Source organism: Procambarus clarkii, chromosome 93 (genome assembly GCF_040958095.1).
Source record: "Procambarus clarkii isolate CNS0578487 chromosome 93, FALCON_Pclarkii_2.0, whole genome shotgun sequence".
Classification (NCBI taxonomy): domain Eukaryota; kingdom Metazoa; phylum Arthropoda; class Malacostraca; order Decapoda; family Cambaridae; genus Procambarus; species Procambarus clarkii.
Genome location: NC_091242.1, coordinates 824636 through 851364, shown reverse-complemented (window position 1 = coordinate 851364; position 26729 = coordinate 824636). Strand labels below are relative to the sequence as shown.

Here is a 26729-nt window from a genome sequence, read left to right as displayed (position 1 = left end):
TACCCGGTAATCTGTTCCAAGATTCAACAATCCTGGGCAGGTAAAGACAAATCTTACAGGATTTTTCAGTTATTTCAAATTAAGATTAGAGGAAAAGACAGGACCATTAAAAACTGAGACAGGTCACATAACTGATAATGACAAATAAATGAGTAGCATTTTAAATATTCCAGCGCATAGGTTCGAACCCTCATCAATGCTACTGTTCGATAACAAATCCACAAGGGCCGTGACGAGGATTCGAACCTGCGTCTGAGAGCATCTACTGTTCGTTTTGTTCATTGATGTATCACGTTAATATGATTTTTCTGTATATTATTCTTATGGCCCAAGAAATACAAATAATGAAATAATGATGATATAATTGAATTTACAGAGTATTGGGGATAGAATTTCAAGAGATAAATGAAGCTTTGCCTATTAGACTAATGAGAGGCGAGGAAGCTAATTTATCTAATTCCTCTCACTTCAAAAGGTAGAAAGAAATTAATAAAGCATGTGAAAACATGCATCCTTATGCATGCTTTCACATACATTATTAATTTCTTGCATCCTTGCATTTAATTTGCATCCTATTATGCCTAATAGAATCCTTATGTTCTAATGCTACAAAGCATGATATCCTTCAAGAATATATTTCATTGCCAAAGAAACAATTATCACCAACTTGAGAGGAACACAACACAGATGCAGTAATGTTCCCTCTATGTTCTCAGACTCTTATCTTTGCTGAGGATATTTATTTCATTGATAAGAGACATCATTTCTTGAAATTCTATTGTATACTATTTTTCCAGACCTCCGTCAACATTTTCCACCACACTGGGTTGAACAGTGGCATCATTAGTGGATAGTTCATTACGCAGACGAGGAGTCACAATAACGTAGCTGAAATATGTTGACTAAACCACACACTAGAAAGTGAAGGGACGACGACGTTTCGGTCCGTCCTGGATCATTCTCAAGTCGATTGTGAGAATTCTCACAATCGACTTGAGAATGGACATTACAAAGAGGATATTAATAGGGTATTAAAAGTATCAACACAAGCCAGAACATGAAATAATGGGTATAAATTGGATAAGTTTAGATTTAGAAAGTAACATAAGAATAAAGGTAACTGCAGAAGGCCTATTGGCCCATACAAGGCACCTATTTCTAACCACCCAATCCCACGTTTGAAACAATCAAGGGGACCCCACCTCTACGACGTTACGCTGTAATTAGTTCTACAAATTCTAGGTAAATACTGGTTCGGTAACAGGGTTGTTGATTTGTGGAACCAATTACCGCGTAACGTGGTGGAGGTAGGGTCCCTTGATTGTTTCAAGCGTGGGTAGGACAAGTATAGATGTGGGATTGGGTGGTTATAATTAGGAGCCGACTCGTATGAGCCAATAGGCCTTCTGCAGTTACCTTTGTTCTTATGTTCTTATGTTCTCGGCATATTACTGCTCCCAGACTGCTCAAAGGCAATCCAAGATAGTAATCCACTCCCTCTACTAGAGTACATGCTTTGGTTTACTTGTGGGTATATACACCAAGACAGAGTACATAAGAATGAAGATAACAGCAGAAGGCCTATTGGCCCATGCGAGACAGCTCCATCCACCCAATCTCATTCATATGTCTAACCTAAGCTTGAAACAATCAAGGGCTCCTACTTCTATTATGTTAAATATGCATCATTTAACTAATCTCGACAACTTCCACCCATTTATCTGCAATACCGTTTGCAGATCCCTGCAAGTCAGAATACGCAATACACATCTAAGGCATGTGGAAGGGGGGGGGGTGAGGACCTTTGACAAGCCACCGGCTTCCTACCTCCGTCGTGGACACTAAATGTTAGATACAAGGTATATATAGTCCTCGGGCAAAAATTCTTTTGCCTTACATTTACGTCTTGCCAGATTTTCCGTAGGATTCTGCTTCTAAGTAAACTCTTGGCTCCTGCCAATACTTAGTCCTTGGATAGAGGATTGTAGAAAACCCAATCACGGGAACAGCAAACCAGTATATTCCAGTCTCCAGTCGCATGTCTGATCACATTCAAAATAAAAGTGGCACCGACATCTGTAGTATACCATACAAATTGAATAGATCGTATACTAATGACCCAAAGTGGATAACAAAGAATTTGAAGAACCTTATAGGTAAAAAGAGAGCTTGGTACAAAAGGATTAAAAATGGGGAGGTCACTTTAGAACAGGAATTCGTACAACTGGTTAGAAATGTTAAAAAAGAGATAAGGAAAGCAAAAAGAAACTATGAAGTTCGCATAGCAGGGCAAGCAAAGACAAATCCTAAAGGGTTTTTTCAGTTATATCGTACTAAGACTAGGGAAAGGATAGGTCCATTAAAAACTGAGACAGGTCAAATAACAGATAGTGATGAAGAGATGAGTAGTATTTTTAATAAATATTTTGTATCTGTATTTACTAAAGAGGAACTTAACAATATGCCTTCAGCCGAACAAGTCTATGTGGGTGGGGACGAGGACAGGTTGACGAGTTTAGCAGTTACCAGGGAGGATGTTCTTAAACAAATAGTAAAACTCAAACCAAACAAATCCCCAGGGCCGGATGAAGTGTTTGCTAGGGTGCTTAAAGAATGCAAAGAGGAACTTTGTGACCCACTGTCAACCATATTTAATAAATCAATAGAGTCAGGCAGAGTGCCAGAGTTTTGGAAAGTTGCTAATGTGATACCAGTTTTTAAGAAAGGAGATAGATCACTTGCGTCTAACTATCGACCAATTAGCCTAACGTCTATTGTGGGAAAGTTACTCGAATCTATAATAGCAAATAAAATTCGTCTTCATCTTGAAAAACATAAATTAATAATTGAGTCGCAACATGGTTTTATAAATGGCCGTTCATGTTTAACAAATTTGTTATCTTTTTATTCTAGCATTGTTGAGGCAGTTGATAGTGGTAAGGATTGCGATGTTGTATACCTTGACTTTAGCAAAGCTTTTGATACTGTGCCACATGAAAGACTGATTAAAAAAATAGAGTCTCATGGTATTGGGGGTGCTATATTAAGCTGGATTAGGGCATGGCTATACCAAAGGAAACAGAGAGTTAGTATAAATGGAATCAAGTCAGAGTGGGAAAATGTTGTAAGTGGAGTGCCTCAAGGCTCTGTCCTGGGACCTCTGTTGTTTATAATATATATAAATGATTTAGATTCAGGTTTGAGTAGCAACATTTGCAAATTTGCCGATGATACGAAAATCGGTAGGGAAATTAATTCGGAGGAGGACTCACTATCACTTCAAGTTGATCTAGATAGGGTTTTGAAATGGTCAAAGGATTGGCAGATGCAGTTTAATGCTGATAAATGTAAAGTTCTGAGGTTAGGTAATGATGATAGAGTTACAAGATACGAGCTAGATGGTGTTGTGATTGCGAAGTCGGATTGCGAAAGGGATCTGGGAGTTATGATTAGTAAGAATTTAAAACAAAAGGATCAATGCATAAATGTTCGTAACAAGGCAAATCGGACACTTGGATTTATTAATCGCAGCGTTAGTAACAAGACACCTGGTGTGGTTCTCAAGCTATATCTTGCTCTAGTTAGGCCCCATTTAGATTATGCAGTTCAGTTTTGGTCGCCATATTATAGAATGGATATAAATTCACTTGAACGTGTCCAGCGTAGGATGACTAAGTTAATTCCCCAAATTAGAAATCTTTCATATGAAGAAAGATTAACAAAGCTTAAGTTGCATTCACTGGAAAGGCGAAGAGTTAGGGGTGACATGATAGAGGTTTACAAGTGGATGAATGGACATAACCGGGGGGATATTAATAGGGTATTAAAAGTATCAACACAGGACAGAACACGAAACAATGGATATAAATTGGATAAGTTTAGATTTAGGAAAGACTTGGGTAAATACTGGTTCAGTAACAGGGTTGTTGATTTGTGGAACCAATTGCCGCGTAACATTGTGGAGGTGGGATCCCTCGATTGTTTCAAGCACGGGTTGGACAAGTATATGAGTGGGATTGGGTGGTTATAGAATAGGAGCTGCCTCGTATGGGCCAATAGGCCTTCTGCAGTTACCTTTGTTCTTATGTTCTTATGTTCTTATCCAGTTTTAAGTTGCCAAATTAAAACTGCGAATATTTTCTTTGATCACACACACACACACACATATATATATATATATATATATATATATATATATATATATATATATATATATATATATATATATATATATATATATATATATATATGCCTATTGGTCCAAGAAATATGGACCAATAGGCTTTCTACAATTACTTCCATTCAATACCCATTGTTTCGTGTTCTGTCTTGTGTTTGAATTTAATACCCATTCAATACCCATTGTTGAAAGTTTGTTTTCACCTCATCCACCTCACCCAAATGTAGATATATATATATATATATATATATATATATATATATATATATATATATATATATATATATATATATATATACATATATATATATATATATATATATATATATATATATATATATATATATATACACACACACATTTTAGGCATTAAAGCGTTTAAATGTGTACATTAGAACAGGTAACATAGGTGTAACATTAGAAGAGGTAGCCTTGCCGTGTGAGGTGGAGGTGGTGTAGGTAAGGAGGGAGGTCACAGACTCTTAAGCCCCCACAACCCTCGCGCGTGTTGACCTGAGCGGTCATGGTGGCTCATCTTCTCAAGTGCTGCTCCATTAAGGATAATACAGTCTATTGTCTTTCGATGTGGAATTTTGGAAACTACTACTGCCACCCTATAAACGAAGGCTGGAGCTACAGTCGGTAAGTGTAATGGACTCGACGGTGTTAATTATATTGGTTTGCTGATACAAGGTCTGTTTTGAGCACGTGTGAGCCTGAGTGCTGTGCTTTCCTCGTAGGCCTCTGCCTGCTTGCATGCTCTGTATGTGCTTCCTGGTTTGGCTTTGCGCTAAATGGCTTTTGTTTTCTCAAAGTACTCTCCTAATTGTGCACCGTGCGAGAGCAATAAATAGCAATCTCGGTTGCAATTTTTGTACCATGTGGCGCATTCAATTAAGGCGCGTCTGGGATCATCCTAGACGTAAATTCGAACTCTCATCACGGCCCTTGTGATTTTAAAATCCTTGTGGATTTATTCACTCAATTAATTGTTTGTTTGCGTTAAACTTCCGCCCCTTCAATAGACTAGGGTATAGGCTCCTTACCTTGAGGTACTTCCGGGGCTTAGCGTCCCCGAGGCCCGGTCGTCGACCAGGCCTCCTGGTTGCTGGACTGATCAACCAGGCTGCTGGACGCGGCTGCTCGCAGCCTGATGTATGAGTCACAGCCTGGTTGATCAGGTATCCTTTGGAGGTGCTTATCCAGTTCTCTCTTGAAGCTGTTTTGGCACTGACCTGCCAACATTTACTTGAATTTATCAGTGCCACTAAAATTAGTGGCCTCGACGCGAACAAGAAGCCGTCGGCTTGTCAAAGATCCCCCCCCCCCACTTGCCCTGATAATCTTTTTCCAGTTAGATTTTAAAATTTAAGTTTTGGCATTTACGACTTTGTCGGGTAGGCGGTTCCATGGGTTTATAACTCTGGGGGAAAAAGCATCTCCTGTTCTCAGTCCTACATTATGGCTTGAGCTTGAAACCGTTGCTCCTTGTGTGTTACATCTGACCTAAAGAAAAATCAAAATCAATATCCTCTAACTTGTTAAGTATTTTAAGTTTCAAAGAGATATCCTTTGTCATGCCTGGTTTGCAGTGTTGTTAGCCCTGTGGCCTTTAAGCGTTCCTGATACTAGAAATGACTTTGCTCTGGAATGACTTTGGAAGGTACCCGGTGTTGCACCTTCTCCAGAGCAGCTATGTCCTTCGGAAAATGAGGTCTTGGATACAGTAAACTAAGTGGGGGGGCACACCAGATATTTATACAGTTGAACCATTACCTTCTTTTCCTTATGAAATCAAAAGTATGCTTGATTATCCCAAGAGTTTGGTTAACTTTTCTGACTGCTGCACCCACCTGTTGTGCAACTTTTAATAAATGGTTGATCTAGACTTTCTTCATCAATATTAATTTGATAGTCGTGGCTTGTTGCGGTCTTGCATTTTTCCGATATTAAAAAGCATTTGCCAGTCTTATGACCACTTCTGGAGTTCATGTAGATCTTTGTAAGAATATTTAATATCATTTCATTTCCCACTACCATAAATCTTTATCTGCAAATGTGGTTTGTAATACTCTCGTCTGTAAGTGATGTATATGACAAAAAGGGTAGGTCTCAAAATGGACCCCTTGTAGCACCCCCCACTTAACAGGTTTTTCCATTCTGATTAGTTTCCATCTAGCTCCACCCATTTTCTTTCCTTCAACCATTGTTTTATCCATTCTAATATTTTGCCATTTATTCCATTGGCAAGGAAATTGTAGGCCCGTCTTTCATGTTGCAGCTTATGAAAAGCTTTAGCAAAATCCATGTACTGTATACTACTGTACATCCACTGATAGGTTTGTGCTTTTCCAAAAAATGTTAGCTAATTTGTTTTTTAGAAAATCAATGTTGTACTGGTCGGGGTGAGAATAGCTTGTGCTACCTCATCCCTTTGTGTATTTTACCTCAATAAATTATTTCAATGTTGTAGATATAGACATATGCCTGGATATGCATGGGTATTTTAGTTTTTCATACTGAGATAGTGCAATATTGGACAATACTCTATTTTCTACCTGGTAATGTACTTTGTATATTTCTTACAGATGTAGCAGCTATTGATAAGTTTGTTAAAAAGTAATATTTACCTATATCAAGCAAGCCATGTCATCAGAACACTGGGACCTTGTAGAGTCCTATGACTACCTGCAGGAGATGGCAACCAAGAGCTCAAGTATTCGATGGCCAGCCCTTCTCCTTTTGTCAACCCTTGTTACCATTGCACTGGCTGTTGCAGTCTTCTTGTGGATTGCTCTCAAGCCTTCACCAGGTTCAAGACGGTATGTCACATTCTCATTTTATAGCTTTCTTCACTGTCCATTTACAGTACTGTACTTTGTGTTAAACTTTCTAGCCAGACAAATGTTATGCCAATTCAGTCTTGATGAATCTGCCAGAGCAAACCATTCGTTTGCATATATATGTTGGGGGAATTATATTTGAAACAAAAATTGGCAGATGTCTATTCATGCATCAGTAGCTTTCCCTCACCAACAAACATTTGCGCAAATGCTTAACGTTCATTTGATAATTTAATTGTTTTGTTCCTTGATGAGTATTGATCCTAGAATAAGAGTGTCATGCTGACAATATTGTTTTTACTATTTTCAGCTTTTATAATTTTTAACATTACGTATTTTAGTTTTTCTTTTCTTCGGTGTAGCCTTTTTTACATAAATATCGGAAACAATTTCCTGAACGATGCTGTACTGTATTTTTTTTTTAAATTTGAAACCTGGAAGCTTTTTCTTATTTTAGTCTCATTTTTTCTGAAATTTCTAAAAAATTCTAAACAGAAATATGTATCACATTTTCTGTTGAGAATGGATACATATTTCTGTTTAGAAATTTTTCCCTTCCTGAAGTCCCTGACAAGACTAGCAATTTTACTGGTTGCCATAGTAAATGTATGAGTGAAACCACATAATAAAATATGAGCAAAACAATGTTGAATTGCTTGGACAGATGTTACACAGGTGGTTGACCACCTGTATAGAGTGGTACCTCAGAGATACTCTGACAATAGGTTTAGGTGGGTAGTAAACGAGTACATTATCTGTGGTGTAGTCAGCATAAGCTGCTTTGTAGGATATATGAGTGCCTGTACAGTAGTGTAACTGTACATTTCCATTTAAATCTATGTATTGTAATTTGAAAATTACAAAACTAATGACAGGTACGGCTATTTTTTTTTTTTTGTAGATACAGTATTGCTAAAAGATTCACCCTAAAATGTGTCGAACAGATTCTAAAATCTGCCACCCGGGAGCATCGTGGCCCAATAACAATTGGGACTGTTCCTTGCACCTCCATACATTAGTCTCAAAAGTTTAAAGCCAACACAGGAAGTTGTTCTCCAGATACTTTACAACTGGAAATGTAATACATAAAACTACTGTATCCATATTATAGAATGGATATAAATTCACTTGAACGTGTCCAGCGTAGGATGACTAAGTTAATTCCCCAAATTAGAAATCTTTCATATGAAGAAAGATTAACAAAGCTTAAGTTGCATTCACTGGAAAGGCGAAGAGTTAGGGGTGACATGATAGAGGTTTACAAGTGGATGAATGGACATAACCGGGGGGATATTAATAGGGTATTAAAAGTATCAACACAGGACAGAACACGAAACAATGGATATAAATTGGATAAGTTTAGATTTAGGAAAGACTTGGGTAAATACTGGTTCAGTAACAGGGTTGTTGATTTGTGGAACCAATTGCCGCGTAACATTGTGGAGGTGGGGTCCCTCGATTGTTTCAAGCACGGGTTGGACAAGTATATGAGTGGGATTGGGTGGTTATAGAATAGGAGCTGCCTCGTATGGGCCAATAGGCCTTCTGCAGTTACCTTTGTTCTTATGTTCTTATGTTCTTATCCCTAAATTGTATACCTAATTTTTACAATAAAGGACAGGCATAAACTAAAGTAAGCAACTGTGGTAAAGAAGTCAGAAAACGTGCAACAAAATAACTTTACAAAACGAACTTCACTTCGAGTGGGGGAAAGATGATGCATTCAGTCACTAGATGCATAGACTTTATATACAGTATTTATGTATAATTTATGTACAGTAACTTCTCTCATTTTCCAAATGGTTGAAAATATATACAGTATAGTTATACAATACTATAAAATAAGTCATAATATAGCAATTTTGTGATTTAGATTCAGAGATACTGATAATGGGCTAACATTAAAATACTAGTGTGCATAATTTCATCATAACTACTATAATATTGGTTGAAGATGTACATTACAAATAACCCGACCCCACACACATGAAGTGAATTTAAAATGACAGTTTCATTCTGACCTCAATCCTCAAGTTGTGACACCCATCGTGATAAGTCTCGAAGACAAAATGGTCACTTTCATTTCATGAACGTGTGGGTTGGATTATTCGTTTCAGCCACATTACTATTGAGACATTCTCTACATACTGCACACTACAAGTTTCAACTTGGTTTAAAAAAATTTGTGTACAGAAATAGTGTAAAGTTACCTTTTGGAAAAAAAAAATTAAAATCTGCCACTAGGTAGGTACAGTGCACAATAACAATAGGAACATTTCTTTGATGCACATTTAAAGCTAATATGCAAAACTATTTTTCATATATTGCACGTAAACAAAAAAATAGTTTCCATACTGAGAACTCCTAAATAACTTTATCAAATATAAAATATTTTGAAATTGTCATTGTAATACAATATAATGAAAAGCCTGATGTTTAGTTCCACCATACGCCCTTCAAATATTTAATATACATTTTTCCATTAAAGTGATTAATTTTTGCAGGTATCCCGGAAACCTGGAAGATCGAGTCCAGGTACTGGCTGACAAGCTGACCAGGAGCACCTGGGGTCGTTGCACGGCACGTGAGTACCGCAAGAGGGTCTGGATAAATTGGAAGAAAAATATTACAGAAGCAGATCTAAATACCATAACCAGGCTCAGATTTGGTAATGGAGGCACTCCTTACCAAGCTTTATATGGAAGGTGTCGGCGCATCAAGTTGAAGTTAAATAGAAAATACAGAACACAGTCTTTCTCAAATATATAATGCACTGATGGATATACTCGAATTGTATTTTACTTTTGCAAATTTTTGTTCTTTTCACAGTGAATTGTTCTAATTTTTTTTAGTTCATTTGGAATTGTTTTGAATTCGGCCTTTAATACCACTGTTCAAGGGTCCAGGTACTACAGTCTGGTTCATTCTTGACACGCAATAGGGAATTTCGAGTTCGAATCTCAAAAAAAAAAAGTAAAAAAAAAAATACAGTATTATTAACCATAGCTATTTTTAGTTTAGTTTTAAAACAACTATTGTTCTTAGTTAGCTTCCTCAGGGTGCAATCGAAAACAAGTTGCTAAGTAATTGGTATAGGGGCTTCCTCTTCCCAATTATAGGAAACCATAAGGTGAACCAATTTTTTTTTTATTAGTTTCGAACCAGATACTTCCTAGTGTTAAGTCAATCTTGCTGCAAAGGGGTTAAATCAATCTCCCTATATAACTCTGTTGTCTTCTGATTAAAGCATCCCACTTTGGACTTTGAGAAATTGGAGATGTACAAGTCTCAAATATATCATTAAGAACATCTGTAGATCATGATCAAAAATTTAATCTGTACTACTCTTTCTGAAGACTAATATCTGGTAGTACAGTATTTCATCATTGTTGATATGTATGTCTGTAATGTAGGTAACTATTATTAAATATGTTTTGACTCATATTAATATTGTTTGGCACAAGTAAAATACAACCCTGTATGTCTATGTGCAAAATATTTGAGGACTTGTATCATTATGAAAGGCACTTTCACTCACTAATTGTAAGACTGTGTATTGGCATAGACTGCATCAACAATACTAATTATATAGAAATGAAGCATACTGTATTTGTAGATCATTTTATAGTTTGTTACAGATATGTACACTACTGCTGAAATTTTTTTTAAGGCATTACAAAAAATCAAAAGCTTGGAATTATCTATATTTGTTTTTCTACACAGAAGCACCTCACTGTTCAGATTTATTAAGTTGAATTCAACTTCACCCTCTAACATAGCTCAAACTCTAAAATCTGTCACGCTGTCGGAAACAATTGTGGTACATTTACGTTGTCAAATGCAAAGGAAACTTACTGGTAAGGGAAGAAACTGGTTACAGTGTGTGATCAGCCGTAACAGCCTGAAACTTGAAACATCTACTAAATGTTAGCATACTGTTGCACTACAATAGATGACCAAAGTGTTGCAACATGCAGAAATAAGGAGGAAGGGAAGGGAAGAACATTGTCAATTAATGTATTATAATAACCAATGCTGAAAAAATGTGTTGAGAAAAATAAATTAGTATAGTTCCTTTATGCTGAAATTTTATTTATCCCATTATGCACACTGGTTGCTTTGTAATTTATTTTCCATGATGAAGGCTTGAGGTCACAATACACTGCTTCCCCCACACTAGCTCATTAAATATTTTGTTTCTAAACAAATTTGTAATAACCTATACAAGGTAAATACACAAAGTCATCTTGAGTACAGTACAGTAGCTATAAAAACACATAAATTAAAATACTGTTCTGTACATTTAAACTACTATGTACTGTACCTGTATATTCACAATTCACTCGAGCAGAGATCAGGAAATAAAATAAATATTTGTATGAACTAATTTTACAGAATGGTACAAGAAGCAATCAAGTACAGTGCAGAATAAAATATACTGTATCAATAAATTTACTGAAATAATCTTTTTTTTTTTCCTCTAGCAATGCTCTTGAGAATCTTGGTGAAATGTTGAGTTAAGGTTTCTTGAGTTGCACTTGTATTCTTATTCCAGTAACCCCCCACCCATTTGTAGTGGGAAAGCAGACTAGTATGGCTCAGGCCTTTGACATGTGTACACCTGGAGCAAAGGAACTGCACTTTGTCTCTGCCCTGCAAACCTACAATAAGAATTAGACTGGGCCTGAAGTAAACTAAAGCCAATTACACCAGAATGGCAAATGATACCTCAAAACTAATAATTTAGTTTACAAGCACACATGATGCTGGGAATCAGCAACATGATTCAGGCTGGGTACACCTGAATGTGAAAGTGACTGCATCCAATAGGAAGAATGGTGGAAGCAGCAGAGTTTGAAAAATATATATACCATGCAGAATTTTGCCAATCTCTGTACAGGAATTGTACTGCCGTGGTTAATAGAACTGGAGAGTTCTTTTTTTGGGATGCAACCCCCCAAGAGTCTAACTCCCAGGTACTGTACCTATTTACTGCTATCTGAACAATAGCATTAGGTGAAATAAAATGTGTCCATCCATTTATGTCTTGTCCGAGAATTGAACCCAGGATCCCCAATTGTGAGAACCGCTGCTCACCAGTTCCAATTTTCAAATATGTAACCGAATGCATCAAAACAGTTCAGCGGGATTTTATGAATTTGGCGACATTCTTCGATTGTTGCACTCAAAATATTAAACAACAAAATCTCAAGTACTAGAAAAGACAACAAATATTTCTATATACAGGATTAGGCTCAGAATTTTGAAGATGCTATATATATGATTCCCATTATCAAGAGTTTATGAATTATCTCAGTTTACCTATTAACATTTTCTAGATACAGTATATAATCTACACGTAACTTTGTAGATGCAGTATATAATCTACATAACTTTGTAGATACTATATAATCTACACATAACTTTGTAGATCACTATAAATCTTATTTAAACACAATCTACAAAGTCAATGTTTTTTAGCAAAGGGTTTTATTATAAGCATAAATGAATTAAATGAAAAAATATTCAAGCATCTTGTTTAAAAATGAATGCTTAGCATAGTGAATATTATGCTGTTTAATACTTAGAAAGTATTAAACATATTGGAAATAATTACAGTATTACAATAATCCATCATCACTTTCATGACAGTAATCACCTAGTTGTGCTTGCGGGAGTTGAGCTTTGGCTCTTTTGTCCTCTCAACTGGTGTACAGATTCTGCAGCTTATTGGACTATCAAATCTACATTTGAAACTGTACATGAAGCCTGCCTCCACCACAGTGTGCACCATTGGTCATATTCTACATTACAGGTTTCTCATGCAGCTGTTAGTGTCCACCAGTGGTACAAACACGTGAACTGTTTTGAACTGCTTCTAATTCAGCACAAACAAATGTTTATTTCTGGGGATTTAATATTGCTACTATGGATGTAGGGATGTTATCATTCTAGGTGTACCAACAGCTTTATAAGAAACCCATACTGTACCACCAGTGGAGCACACCATCATGAACGTGTTAAAAGTTTGTATGTAAAATAGCAGTAGTATTACAGTAATTACATCTATTTACTGATGTAAAAAATATAATACTGTAGCACAGATGATTCCTGATGGTATTAGAAAGTCTTCTAATGTATTCAGGGCTCTTAATCTGCACTTTTTAATGTAATATATGCTATTTGATAAAATATTCATCTAACAATGATATATTTTTTGTAGAGAGGCCTGCACATTGAGATACATAAAGATACCTATAGTTTCTTAAATATTAACATCAAATACTGTATACAGACCTTATAGCATTTTCAAAATATATTATGGTAGAATATTTTTTCTCCGATATACTGTACAAGGTCAGTCTTTCAAGCAATAATTTCACAATCCTTACACTAAAAATCACAGTAACAGCGCTGTATTTAATATTGAATTTCGCTATAAATTCACAAATTAAAAATAATTAAAGAATATTATCACAGATTTGTTTTAATTTATATGATAAAATATACCAGTATCATAAAGTAAACATTATCACAAATAACTGGAACACATTAAAATATATCACCAAGCCAAAAATATATTATTGAATTTACATTCTCTTGAACTTTAAAATTTACATATATTTACTATAATCCCCCTATTTTGGTCTAGAATGCATTCATGGAAAATTAAAAAATTAAATTACAATTTTTGCTCCATTTTGGACCATTATAAAATCTCACTCCACTGCAGTGCACTTTCATTTTAAATTTAGATACCACCAATTTTTTAACCAACAAAAGTGACCACATAGTACTGAAGTAAAGAACATTTTCATAGAAATACTGAAGGTGCAAAATAGCACTGTCATACAACAATTTTGGTGCCTCTACCATTCTAGGCAGCATTTATATGGTCGGGAGTTGGGCAGTGACATCTAGCATACCATGGGTAATATCTTTAAATACAGTATATTTTTCAAATAAAATTTTTACCCCATTTAGCCACAAGGACATTATGTACCATTACACATCATACTTTTGGCCACATTTTCTCATGCTGATATGTTAGTATTTGTTGTATAAGGTACAGAACTAAATATTTTGGAATAATTTGGGGAAAGCGTATAGATTTCAGTTAACAATTGATAGAAATTTTAACTATTTTTTAAAATACTGTACACATTTCAACTGCCATATAAAGAAACAACCATTCCTCCACAACCTACATAGTTACCAACTTTTTGTCATGAGTAAATCATTTTTTTTTGCTGACTGTAGAATCTAGTCTACACAGTATCATAATTTATACATACTGTATTCCTCTCTAATGTTCTGGAAAGTCTATCTGAACACATTGATACATATACTGATGTTAAAATACATCACTATGAAGCTTTAATACACAGTACAGTACTAAATATAAGACAACAATGTAATAAGTTCTCTTAAATATTACAATATTACAATTAAAGTTTGAGATCACACTAGAGCTGTCTTTCTAGCACTGACAAAATACAGTTCAACAGTAATACAACTATTGTAATACAGTACCAATAACAGAAACATAGAATGCTAGAAATCCAGTTTTAATTGTTCATGTATATAAAACTGATGGAAGCTACAAATTACAAAATTGTGTTACAGCACTTCTCTGCCTTGGGCTAATCAACATTAACCTTATTATGATTAAAACTGGGGCATGTAGATGACGATGCCATTCGAGCTGTGCATGACCTAAGAGCAAGGATATTGCTAATCTGAAAATTTAAGCTGTTATTCATATAATTCTCTCTCATAGCCAAGATCTCTCTCTCAAGGTGTGATTCCTGAGGTTTACCTAAAATATGAGAACTAAGAGAATACATATCAGCCAATCTCCCATATGGAATGCCAGACATGTATTCATAAATGCTTGGGATACACTGTGCTTCTCTTACTTGATTTGTGAGTGTTAAAAAAGATGTGGGGAATAAATCTTGATCGGTATTCCCATATTTGTCATCCAGCAAACAATTCATTGTTGTTGGTTTATGCTCAAGCTCTTTTTGTGATTCAGCTGGTGGTTCCAATATAAGATGCTGCCTTTCAGCTAAAAGGTCTGATGTATGTTCTTGTGCTCTAAGTGACAAAAAAGAACGTAATTTTACCGACTGCAGGCTAGTTTCCTTGCTTTTATTTAATGGTTTCGTTCTAGTATATTTTTGAAATTTATCTAATGGGGCAAAGGCCAAGTGTTTTGATTTTCGTGGGAGTTCTCGCTCTTCATTGAACTTGGTAACTGACCTAGTTGATAGTTCCGGGTTAATTTCATATCCTTCATTCACTAAAGGTAGACTTCTTTTTCTTGGTTTTTGTTGAGCAGTTCTCTTAATGTCAATAGGTGAAAGACGTGCACAGGATTGTTTCAGCCTGTCATCTTTCTGCTTTTCCTTTGAAAGCAGAGAATGTATGTCATCAGAAAATTCTCCAACTTCATCCTTTTTCATATCTGATGCAACAGAGTTCCCTTTAGTCATACTTTTTTGACCATCATTGAACAAAATAGGTAACACTGGTAGTGGTTTTGGCCAGCTGAGTTTAAGTGGTCCATGTGGGAATTCAGTACTTGTTGGTACTGTTTTCGCAAGGAATAACTTGGTAGTCTCATCATCAGTGTGTAGGCCTCGAGTATCTTCTGACTGCTGCCTTTCATGTCTAGATGGATAAGAGGGGGACCTCGAAAGTGATCTCAAATATTTGTCTAAATTTGTAACATTTTTGTGTTCAGCACCAATTCCCAACTTGTTCAAGGCCAGCTTTCTGTTTTTAATAGATTGAACACATGAATATTGGGGTGATATTTCCTCACTTGTTCTGCTTATGTCATCCATATTAAATTCTACATCTTGATATACTGTTTCAATCTCCTTAACAAGGCAATCCCCTTTAGAATAAATGTTCATTAAAGAAGATGTCTTCCCCTGACTCTTAAGAATAGCATCCATATTATGCAATTCTTTCTTATTTTGTGCATTATTTTTGTACATACAGACTTCTTTTTTTTCTGTCAAAAAAACATTATTTTTTAACAACAACAAATTACTTGCCCTGCTCATCTCTGCACCAGCTTCCTGACAGTTTATAGTTTCAGGCATGCTTCTCGTATCCCCATCGAAATATGTGGAATCTACATCTTCGTTATAGATGATACTTTTTCTATCAGAGCTTTTAATCATGTTATTTGGTACAAAATAATTTTCCTCATTTGGAATACATTTCCTTGCCAGTTTACTGCAAGAAGCATTATTAATATTATTATCTATCATAGCTTGTAACATACATGAACCAAATGTGGTAAATTCCTCTATGGGAGAATTTCCTGCATTTTGTGTGACAGTCTTTGTTAAAACTTCAGTGCAATTGACAGTATTTAGAAGAGCTTTATTTATAACTTTTTCAGTTTGGCAGTCTTGCGATTGTATATTTTTCTCATTGTTAGTGTAGCTTTTCCCTGGAGTGCTTAATTTTATTAATGGACATGTATCTCCCGTCTTATCATAAGTAGATTTAATATCATGCTCAAAATCAAATGGTTTGTTATCCTTCATGGAAACATCAATACCATTGTTAATGTATCTTTCCTTTGTCAAACAAGCATCATCTTCATTTGCAAAGTGATTACTCTTTTCATGAAGACCATTACTCTCTTCATGAAGACCATCTTGCTCTACATGAAGACCATTACTCTCTTCATGAAGACCATCTTGCTCTACATGATCATCACCCTCTTCATGAAGACTATCTTGCTCTACATGAAGATCATTACCTGCTTCTTGAAGATCATTACCCTCTTCATGAAGACCATCTTGCCGTACATGAAGATCATTACCTGCTTCTTGAAGATCATTACCCTCTTCATGAAGACCATCTTGCTCTACATGAAGACCATCTTGCTCTACATGAGCATCACCCTCTTCATGAAAACTATCTTGCTGTACATGAAGACCATCTTGCTCTACACGAAGATCATTACCTGCTTCATGAAGATCATTACCCTCTTCATGAAGACCATCTTGCTCTACATGAAGATCATTACCCTCTTCATGAAGACCATCTTGCTCTTCATGAAAATCATTACATTCTATATGAAGACCATTGCATTTTCCACGAAGACCACTGGACTCTTCATGATCATCATTATGCTTTTCAAGAATACCATTGCACTCTTTACTAACACCGTTATGCTCTTTATGAACAGCCGTATGTTCTTCATGAAGAACATTACGCTCTCCAAGAATATCTTTCCGCTCCTCATGAAGACCATTATGCTCTTCATCAACACACTTATGCTCTTCATGAAGACTACTGCACTCTTCATTAACTCCATTGTGATCTTTATGAACATCCTTACAATCGTCATGAAGAACACTGCACTCTTCTTGAAGATTATTATGGTCTTCATGCACATCTTTATGCTCTTTATGAAGACGACTGTGTTCTTCAGGAAGACTATTGCAGTCTTCATGAAGCGTCTTACCCACTTCATAAAGATCATTACACTTTTCATAAAGATGATTATCCTTTTTACAAAGACCATTAGCCTTTTCATACATACCATTAGCCTTTTCATACATACCATTATCCTCTTCACATATATCCTCCTCCTCCTTTCCACAAAGATTATTGCCCTCTTCATGAACACCATTATTCTTTTCACATACATGATTATCTTCTTCACATGCACGATTATCTTTTTCACATACATGATTATCTTCTTCACGTGCACGATTATCTTTTTCACATACATTATTATCTTCTTCATGTGCACGATTATCTTTTTCACATACATGATTATCTTCTTCATGTGCACGATTATCTTTTTCACAAAGGACATTACCCTTTTCACGATGACCATTAACCTCATCATGAAGACCATTACCCTCATCATGAAGACCATTACCCTCATCATGAAGACCATTACCCTCATCATGAAGCCCATTACCCTCATCATGAAGACTATTACCCTCATCATGAAGACCATTACCCTCATCATGAAGCCCATTACCCTCATCATGAAGCCCATTACCCTCATCATGAAGCCCATTACCCTCATCATGAAGACTATTACCCTCATCATGAAGACCACTACTCTTCACAGGTATGTCTTCTCCTGCATTTCTTACCTGCTTTTCCAAAATACTCCAATTGCTTCCATTTTGCAAAGGACTCTTTTTATGAAAACGATCATGAGACTCCCATCCTGAAATATACTGCTTAGTAATGTCATCTTCATTTACATCTTTAGTGTTAAAGTTGTCATTAACACAAGTTTCTACTTCAGGTATTTTTAAATGTGCCCGACCTGCCACTCGTCTGATAACAAGGGAGAGTGGTGATCCTTCTGATGAAATGCATTCATACTGGTCACTAATTTTCATTCCTTTGAGGCAGATTTTCAAGAAATTATAATGAGGGTCAGTATGTACACGTCGATGTTTGGAGAGAGAAGTAGAAGTGGTGAAAGATGCACTGCAATCTGAACAGGAATATGGGTCTATGCTAAAATGGTGTTTTTCGTGTTTTTTGAGTGATGCAGATGTTGTAAAAAATGTGCCACAAAGATGACACATGAATGGAGTTGCATTAACATGGTTTCGAATGTGCTGCTCTAAATGTGAAGCTCTCCTGTATGTTACAGTGCATATATGACACTTGAACGGCTTGTTAGTTTTATGAATTAGCATGTGCCTGTTGAGATCTGAAGTAGTAAAAAACTTCATTCCACATTCTCTGCATGCATGACGTCTTTCACCAGTATGTCTACGCACATGCAACTGCAGATGACATTTTCGTATAAACCCAGAACCACATAATTCACAAAGATAGGGCCTCTCACCACTATGAATTCTAGCATGCCGCTTGAGTTCTGAAGGAGACCGAAAGTACAAATCACATAAATGACATTTATGAGGCTTCTTGTATGGATTCATTTTTTCAGGGTCCTCTTTAAAACCTCGCATATATAAAAATCTCCTGTTATTGAAAGATTTCTTCCTAAAGTTATAATTTTGCCATATGCTCCTCCTACTTCTTGAAACTACAGACTGAGTAAGACAACCTGAGATCTGACTCTCTGTCAGAGCTGATGTACTGTCTTGAAAATGTTCACTAGGAACAATTCCACCAGCTTGGCTTCTGTTTGTCAGAGATTGACATATAATTTTCAGCAACTGACTGTACTGCTCATTATTTTCAAGTGCATGTTCTTCCTCTACCACTTGTATTTTATCAGATTCAACAGAATTATAATCCTGAGTGCTTGTTCCTCTTTCATCATCCTCAGTACTCATTCTTTTTTCACCATCCTCAGTGGTTGTTCCTGTTTCACCACCCTCAGAGCTTGTTCCTTTGTCACTATACTCAGTGCTTGTTCCCTTTTCACCATCCTCAGTGGTTATTCCTTTTTCACCATCCTCGGTGCTTGTTCCTTTTTCACCACCCTTAGAGCTTGTTCCTGTGTCACTATACTCAGTGCTTGTTCCCTTTTCACCATCCTCAGTGGTCATTTCTTTTTCACCATCCTCGGTGCTTGTTCCTTTTTCACCATCCTCAGTGCTTGTTCCTTTTTCACCATCATCAGTACTTGTCCCCTTTTCACTATCATTAATGCTTGTCCCTTTTTCACCATCCTCAATGCTTGTCCCCTTTTCACCATCCTCAATGCTTGTCCCTTTTTCACCATCCTCAATGCTTGTCCCTTTTTCACCATCCTCAATGCTTGTCCCTTTTTCACCATCCTCGGACCTTGTTCCCTTTTCACCATCTTCAATGCTTGTTCCCATTTCACCATCTTCAATGCTTGTTCCCATTTCACCATCCTCAGTGCTTATTCCTTGTTCACCATCCTCAGTGGTTATTCCTTTTTCTCCATCCTCAGTGGTTATTCCTTTTTCACCATCCTCAGTGCTCATTCCTTTTTCACCATCCTCTGCGCCTGTTCCATTTTCACCATCCTCAGTACTTGTTCCTTTTTCACCATCCTCAGTGTTTGTGCCTTTTTCACCATCTTCAATGCTTGTTCCCTTATCATGATCCTCAGTGCTTGTTCCTTTTTCACCATCCTCAGTGCTTGTTCCTTTTTCAATTTTATCTAATATTTTGTTACTGTCATTTTCAGTTGTATTTTCCTTTAAATGCTTGTTCAAAGTGTCCACTGATAATTCATTTTTTTCATCTCCAGTGCCACTTATAGCATTCCTTGGGGTATGGCTACTTTTTTTTTTTTTACCTTTTGAATCTTTAGAAACTGTGGATATGAATTCATTTTCTGGTTCATCAAAAGACACATCACAGGAAATAAGTGGCACTTCAGATTCTTCACTTTCCGACCCAGGATTTGGTACATCAGCTTGCTCATTCTGTTTAGATACAGAATACCCACTTTTTACGGCAAGATCACTGGCACAGCAATCTTCAATTTCATTTTCTTTAAAATCAGGAACAGACCTATCTGATAATAATTTGCTTACTTCTCCCATTAAAAGCATATGATCCAGAGGGGCTGCATGACTAAAAAATCCAGTGGGAAACAAACTATGCTCTAGTTCACAAACTTCAGTGATCATGTTGTCATCTTCCTGTTTAATACTCTTAGTCTGTATCTTCAGGTAAGGAATTGTATCCTCCTCATCAGTTTCAAAACATTCTATATCATCCTCTAGTTCGGCAAATGAGTAACTTCTGTTCCTCAGTTTACGCTTCTTTAAAATGCAGACTGTTTTGCCTCCAGGCCGATAGGTACTATCAACTTTGGCTTTACTCTTAGGCCTCTTGCACTTTTTTCGACTTCTCTCCATGTTCAGGGAACTCTGATTATCACTAAGAGATAATATTTGCTCAGTTACTCCACATCTTGCATCATCTGAATATTCAGTTTCAAAATGGCTTTGTTGATGTTTTGGCTTTGTGTTACTAGGAGGATCAAATACTTGGTGGGTTCGTCTTCTGTGTCGTAACAAACACGAAGATGTTACAAACCACATGCCACATATATCACATACATGTCGTCTATCTTCAATATGTCGCCTCATGTGCACTTCAACATGATCCTTGCGTTTGAAGCACATGTCACACAACTGACATTTGAAAGGCCTTTCACCACTATGAATTCTTCCATGACGCTCAAGCTCATAAGGGGTCCTAAATGAAGTTTCACACTGATCACATTTGTGTGGCTTCTTATAAGGTCCTTTATCATTTTCAGAACTAATTAAACTTAGGTGATCTCCATTATTTTGATTTGAACATAAAGAGTACCCACTCTTATCTAAACCACAACGGGACACTAAATTTGTATCATCTATGGATTCATCTAACTGTTCATCAACTTCCTGCTTAATTTTATCATTTGACACTATATAATCTGTTAAGCTGTCATATTGAGCATCATTACCATGAGTATCTTTCTCACTAGATTTCTCTTTCCTGTATTGTTCTTCACTATTGCCTATTGTTTCTGAGCATATTGTACCACTGTTATTTTTATGACTGTTCTTTTTCGTGGGTTCAGGTGCAACAACATCAACACTGTCACCTGGTGTTTGTTTTGGACTATTAGCCAAGCAGTTGTTATACTCGGTATTCTTCCTTGAAGCGTCTTCTTCCTCACATATCCTATGTTTGTAAATTTTCATTGTTATACAAACAATTTACTGGATGCTATACAGTAATACACATAAACCACATCCTATGACAAACATTTTATATACTCTTTATCAATATACTGTACTGTACTATAATATACTGTATACAGATTTGTATTGAACTATATGTTATTGATATACAGGTACATTGCTATATTGCATATTTGTATTAAATTAAACAATCCGATTCTTCCATGGAGCTTGTTTTGTTAGTTTGGATGGGTTCTGAAGTGCTGATGGGAGGGGTTCCTTATCTGGCCTCAACTGCATATTTCCCAAGTGACCTAAAACAATGAGGACAATCACTTTACTACCTTTCAGAGAACAGGAAAAGAAAATAGGATCTAAAACACCTAACTCGTATACAATACAATATTCCTTACTACAAGATCGAGATGTTACTTGGTGTTTCCACAGTCAAACAAGTGCTGATTCTGAACATTTATGAAGAAGTATGTTAGTGAAGAAATCAATACTATATGGAAAAGAATTAGTTGTTGAAATTTATGCAGACAAGACTAAATGGAGTGGAAAAAATAATGAAGTGAAAGACAAAATTAGCCAGAAAGCTTGGAATAGTGGTTATTCTAGAGAACTGGAAAAGAGTAACAATTATACAGATGCCTGAAATGCCCGGCATATTAGTGATTTTATGAAATCCCTTATATTTTATGAAAAGAATTAGTTGTTGAAATTTATGCAGACAAGACTAAATGGAGTGGAAAAAATAATGAAGTGAAAGACAAAATTAGCCAGAAAGCTTGGAATAGTGGTTATTCTAGAGAACTGGAAAAGAGTAACAATTATACAGATGCCTGAAATGCCCGGCATATTAGTGATTTTATGCATTACAGTATACTTATCTATGAATCCTCCAATGTTCATGTATCATATGTTTGTGTTCTTGTGTAAATAAAACATCTTTACAGCTGCAGACAACGGCTCACAGTAACGTGGCTGAAGATATCACGACCAAATCACTCATTAGAAAAAGAAGAAACAATGATGTTTCGGTCAGTCCTGGACCATTATCAAGATGTGTAATAGTCCTGGATGGACCAAAACATACAATATATAATTTCTTCATTTTCTGATGTGTGGTTTGGTCACCATTATTGCAGGTATTATATTAAAATGAAATACAACATAATTAGGATACATACAATACTGTACTCCAAAACCAACAATCCATTGGTAGTTTTACAAAATTCAACATCAAAGAATTAAACCGGTTAGTGATAATGGTGGTAGTCTATGGTTCACCTTATAGTTTTCCATAGTAGGGGACAGTAAGCCTATTAGGCTTATCAAGGTTCCCCCTAGGCCAACTACTGAATCCAGGACTCACACTTGCAAGCCATTACATTATTTCTTATTCAATATCTCAGGTTTTTTTTTTTTTTGCTTTAGGACCTGCCCAAAATACTATGAATGTTTGTGGCTCTGCAAGAATGTACCACTTAATCACTAATGTATGTACAGTATCTGGACAACACATATATATGTTACTCCAGACCACTTCTATAAAAAGTCACATGTAACACATACAGGGGGGGGGGGAGCAACTGCTTCAAGCTCAACAAGTCACAATGTAGAACAGAAAGCAGATGTTTTTTCCACCCACTGGGTTATAAACTTCACCAGCTGCCTGTCCTCGTCAAGGGCCACTAGTGTTATTGGCTCTCAGGTAAACTCAGGTAAACCAATGGAACCTCCTACCTGCCACAGCCGTAAATTGCCAAGACATTACTGCAGTTCAAAACTGAGTTGGGGAAAAAATCAGGAAAAAGGAGGGACCTCTGACAAGCCGCCGACTTCCTGCTCCTGTCGTGACCACTAGTGTTTGCACTTTGATATACATAATACATTCGCATTCATACATGAATTGTTCACCGCGCAACACATTTACCATACACCTGTACCACACTTGGACGGTGTCAATGATATTTAGCGAACAATACTTAATAAATATGAACAAATGCTGATGTCTCTTTGGCACAGCATCAAAAAAATAAAAAATACTGTATACCAAATGTCCATCTATCAATTGGTCAATTTGGCTCTACTTAAACAAAGGTTTCCACTAACTGACTGAAATACACACCCCGGAGAGACCGAGGAGATCGAGACCACAGTTGCACAGTTGCACCAGACTCCCGGCAACACCCAGTCAGCTCTGTCACAGGTGCCGTGACCGTCGTGGCCTGGCAGGACGGGCAGGACGAGCTCCTTCCTCCTGCAGGTTCCTGCAGGTGCTGGTGCCGCCTCCTCCACCCTCAGCCACAGCCGTCGATATTTGGGCGCTTACAGCCCGGCCTCGCCGTCCCCCTCGTCTCCCCTCCTCTCTCTCCCCCTCACTACCGCCACATATAAATTTACCTGAATTTACCTGACGGCAACCATCTTTCTAGTGTATGTATTTATATATCTTTTATCGTATATCTATTGGTATCTATTGGATTTGTATCAAATACATACTAGTGTATGTATTTGTATCTCACCTTGTATGTATGTACTTTACCTGAATAAATATTTGTATTGTATTTGTATATTCATAGTGGCCTCGATCGTAGGGGAAAGGGAACCGCCGGTTTGTCAAAGGTCCTCCATAAATGTTCCTGTCCCTTATATTATCATAAACATACATACATACATACATACATATTCATACATACCTAAACATACAACTGTTATTGATATACCAGTATATTTATATATCACTTGCCTGGTTATCCACTAATGAGTACTAAATTGGTGGCCCAGGAGTTGATTTCACACCCAGCCTATATAATAAGGCTTTATACTGATTACATGACTTCCAGGCAAACAGCGTACCTAATGAACGACATAGACGTGTAGTCCACGAGTCAAATTAGCAACATGGAGTTGTACAATCAATCCTTGGTGGCACTGCAACCCAGACCACCTCCTAGACATTCGTGCAGTTTTGTATAAATCCTCCAGAACAAGCCAAGATGGTTTATATATATATATACATATGTCGTACCTAGTAGCCAGAACGCACTTCTCAGCCTACTATGCAAGGCCCGATTTGCCTAATAAGCCAAGTTTTCATGAATTAATTGCTTATCCTCAACTTAACATCATCTAGTATTCTAGTCTCTGTCCCCCATCCCCCCAACGTGACCTGCAGCTCCAGAGATCAAATTATATCCCAACTGTTCTGACAGATGCACATATTACTACAGCCAGCAAGTGGAGCGCACCACTTATATCTCCTATGGCTTATTTTTATTACAGCACTTTGAAAGAGCCGTGGTTAAGAGTAAAACCTTTTAATGTTTACCAGCATATTTTATAGGCTGATGATGTTAGCCTGTTTGTGTGTGCCTCTGGAGATAGTGTTGGAACTACACTCACTCTCAAATCCTTTTTCTCTCTTATACAGTATTTGCCTTCCCCCTTATGTTGTAGATGCCTTCTGGAGTCCTTTCTCTCTTTACCATCTTCACTACCTTACACTTGTTGGGATTGAATTCTAGTAACCATTTGTATGCCCACTCCTCTAGTTTGTCAAGATCATCCTGCAATCCTCACTTTTTACATGCTTCATTAGCTTTGTCAGCAAGCATTGACATGTACACACACTCTTCCTCAGGTAGGTCATTTACATAAATTAGGAATAGTAGGGGTCCCAGGACTGACCCTTAGGCAACTCCACTTATTACTTTCCACCAACTCAAAGCCTCATCTCTGACTGACTATATTCTGTCCTTTAGGTAGTCCCTTACCCAGTTCAGGTGTCTTCCTAGTTATCCCTGCATGCTTCTCTGTCTCAAACACCAGCCTTTCATGATGAACAGTATCAAATGTTTTTTGACAACCTAGGAAACTAGTCTACCCCAGCCTTCTTTTTCATGTCTTTGTTATAGAACTCAATCAAGTTTGTCAGCCATCACTTTCCCCCTTCTAAATCCATGCAACCCATGTGTTACAAAGTTTATCCTCTTCAGGTCTTCAATTATTCTCAACCTCATTACCTTTTCCATCACTTTATATGGAATACTCATCAGTGACAAAACTTTCCAGATATTCTGTATTGCTTGTAAACATTCTTCAAAATTAATTACTAAAACTGCCTCTGAACTCAATGTATCAAATTAATGTATCAAAATCAATGTATCAAAACTTCATCAAGAGAGAGACAACAACTGCAATTCCATGCACCATGGATGATTACCCCTTTCCAGATTATAATCCCTCCCCACCCAAAAAGCAAATTAATGATTAGTTAAAGTTTTATCTTGAGGCAAAGTACAATGCCTAAAACTAAATTGATATGCCACTCACATGCAAAGGAAATTCAAGACAGCAAAGACCAGCTACCTGTACTTGAGACATTAATTTGCAAGCACTCAATGGTTAGAAATAAATAAAAATAGATTCCAAGCTACTTTGGACTATGAGGGATGCCTTTATCTAGCAGTGTACAGTACTTAAGAAAACTGATGACATGAAATGAAGTGCTATTAACATTTAAGTAAATACGGTGTTAAAATCATTCATCATTTAGACTGAAATCAACTTTTAATATTTGAACAACAGTACTAAATAAGTACTATGTTGGGATTGAAGCCTTGAACCAGGTACCGTGTTGTAACTATAGTTAGTTTCTCCTGGCACTGAATTTAGTCAGCCAATTGTTTTACATCCATGCTCCATGCTTACATTTATAACCTATACAGGGGGGGTACCTGAGAGTAAGACAGCTGCTTCCTGGGAATATGTGTGTGTGAAATTTAGGATTAAGGACTTGCCGGAAACACTATGCGTGCTAATGGCTGTACAAGAATGTAAGAACTCTTGTATATGTATGTGTGTGTGTGTATATACCTGGGTATATATATATTATATATTATATAAATATATATATTATATAAATGCTACAGGGTTAACAAATAGTCAAGGAATGGCGTCCAATCATCCTACCTAGCCCAGAAATCAAACTCAATTTTTCTTTTTTTTATAGGCACGTGTACTAACCACTGTACCACAGGATACTTTTAATTATTATTATTATTA

At 36.6% G+C, this 26729-nt stretch overlaps 2 protein-coding genes across 2 annotated transcripts; one reads left to right on the top strand and one right to left on the bottom strand.

The window, feature by feature from the left end:
* Positions 1-4663: 4663 nt before the first annotated feature.
* On the top strand, positions 4664-9858 carry LOC123746859 (uncharacterized). Its single transcript, XM_045728690.2, has 3 exons — positions 4664-4822; positions 6769-7002; positions 9528-9858. Exons 2-3 carry the CDS (start codon positions 6827-6829, stop codon positions 9790-9792), a joined length of 441 nt encoding a protein of 146 aa, XP_045584646.1. The 5' UTR covers positions 4664-4822; positions 6769-6826; the 3' UTR covers positions 9793-9858.
* An 854-nt stretch (positions 9859-10712) lies between these two features.
* On the bottom strand, positions 10713-24016 carry LOC123746856 (uncharacterized). The gene is made up of 2 exons (XM_045728682.2): positions 23791-24016; positions 10713-21970 (listed from the first exon to the last, which is right to left on the bottom strand). Exon 2 carries the CDS (start codon positions 21675-21677, stop codon positions 14667-14669), a length of 7011 nt encoding a protein of 2336 aa, XP_045584638.2. The 5' UTR covers positions 21678-21970; positions 23791-24016; the 3' UTR covers positions 10713-14666.
* Positions 24017-26729: the final 2713 nt, after the last annotated feature.

Coding starts and splice junctions, on each gene's coding strand:
- LOC123746859 (XM_045728690.2), top strand. CDS start 6,827: ATGTCATCAGAACACTGGGACCTTGTAGAGTCCTATGACTACCTGCAG. Junction 7,003..9,527: donor CCTTCACCAGGTTCAAGACG/GTATGTCACATT, acceptor TAATTTTTGCAG/GTATCCCGGAAACCTGGAAG.
- LOC123746856 (XM_045728682.2), bottom strand. CDS start 21,677: ATGAAAATTTACAAACATAGGATATGTGAGGAAGAAGACGCTTCAAGG.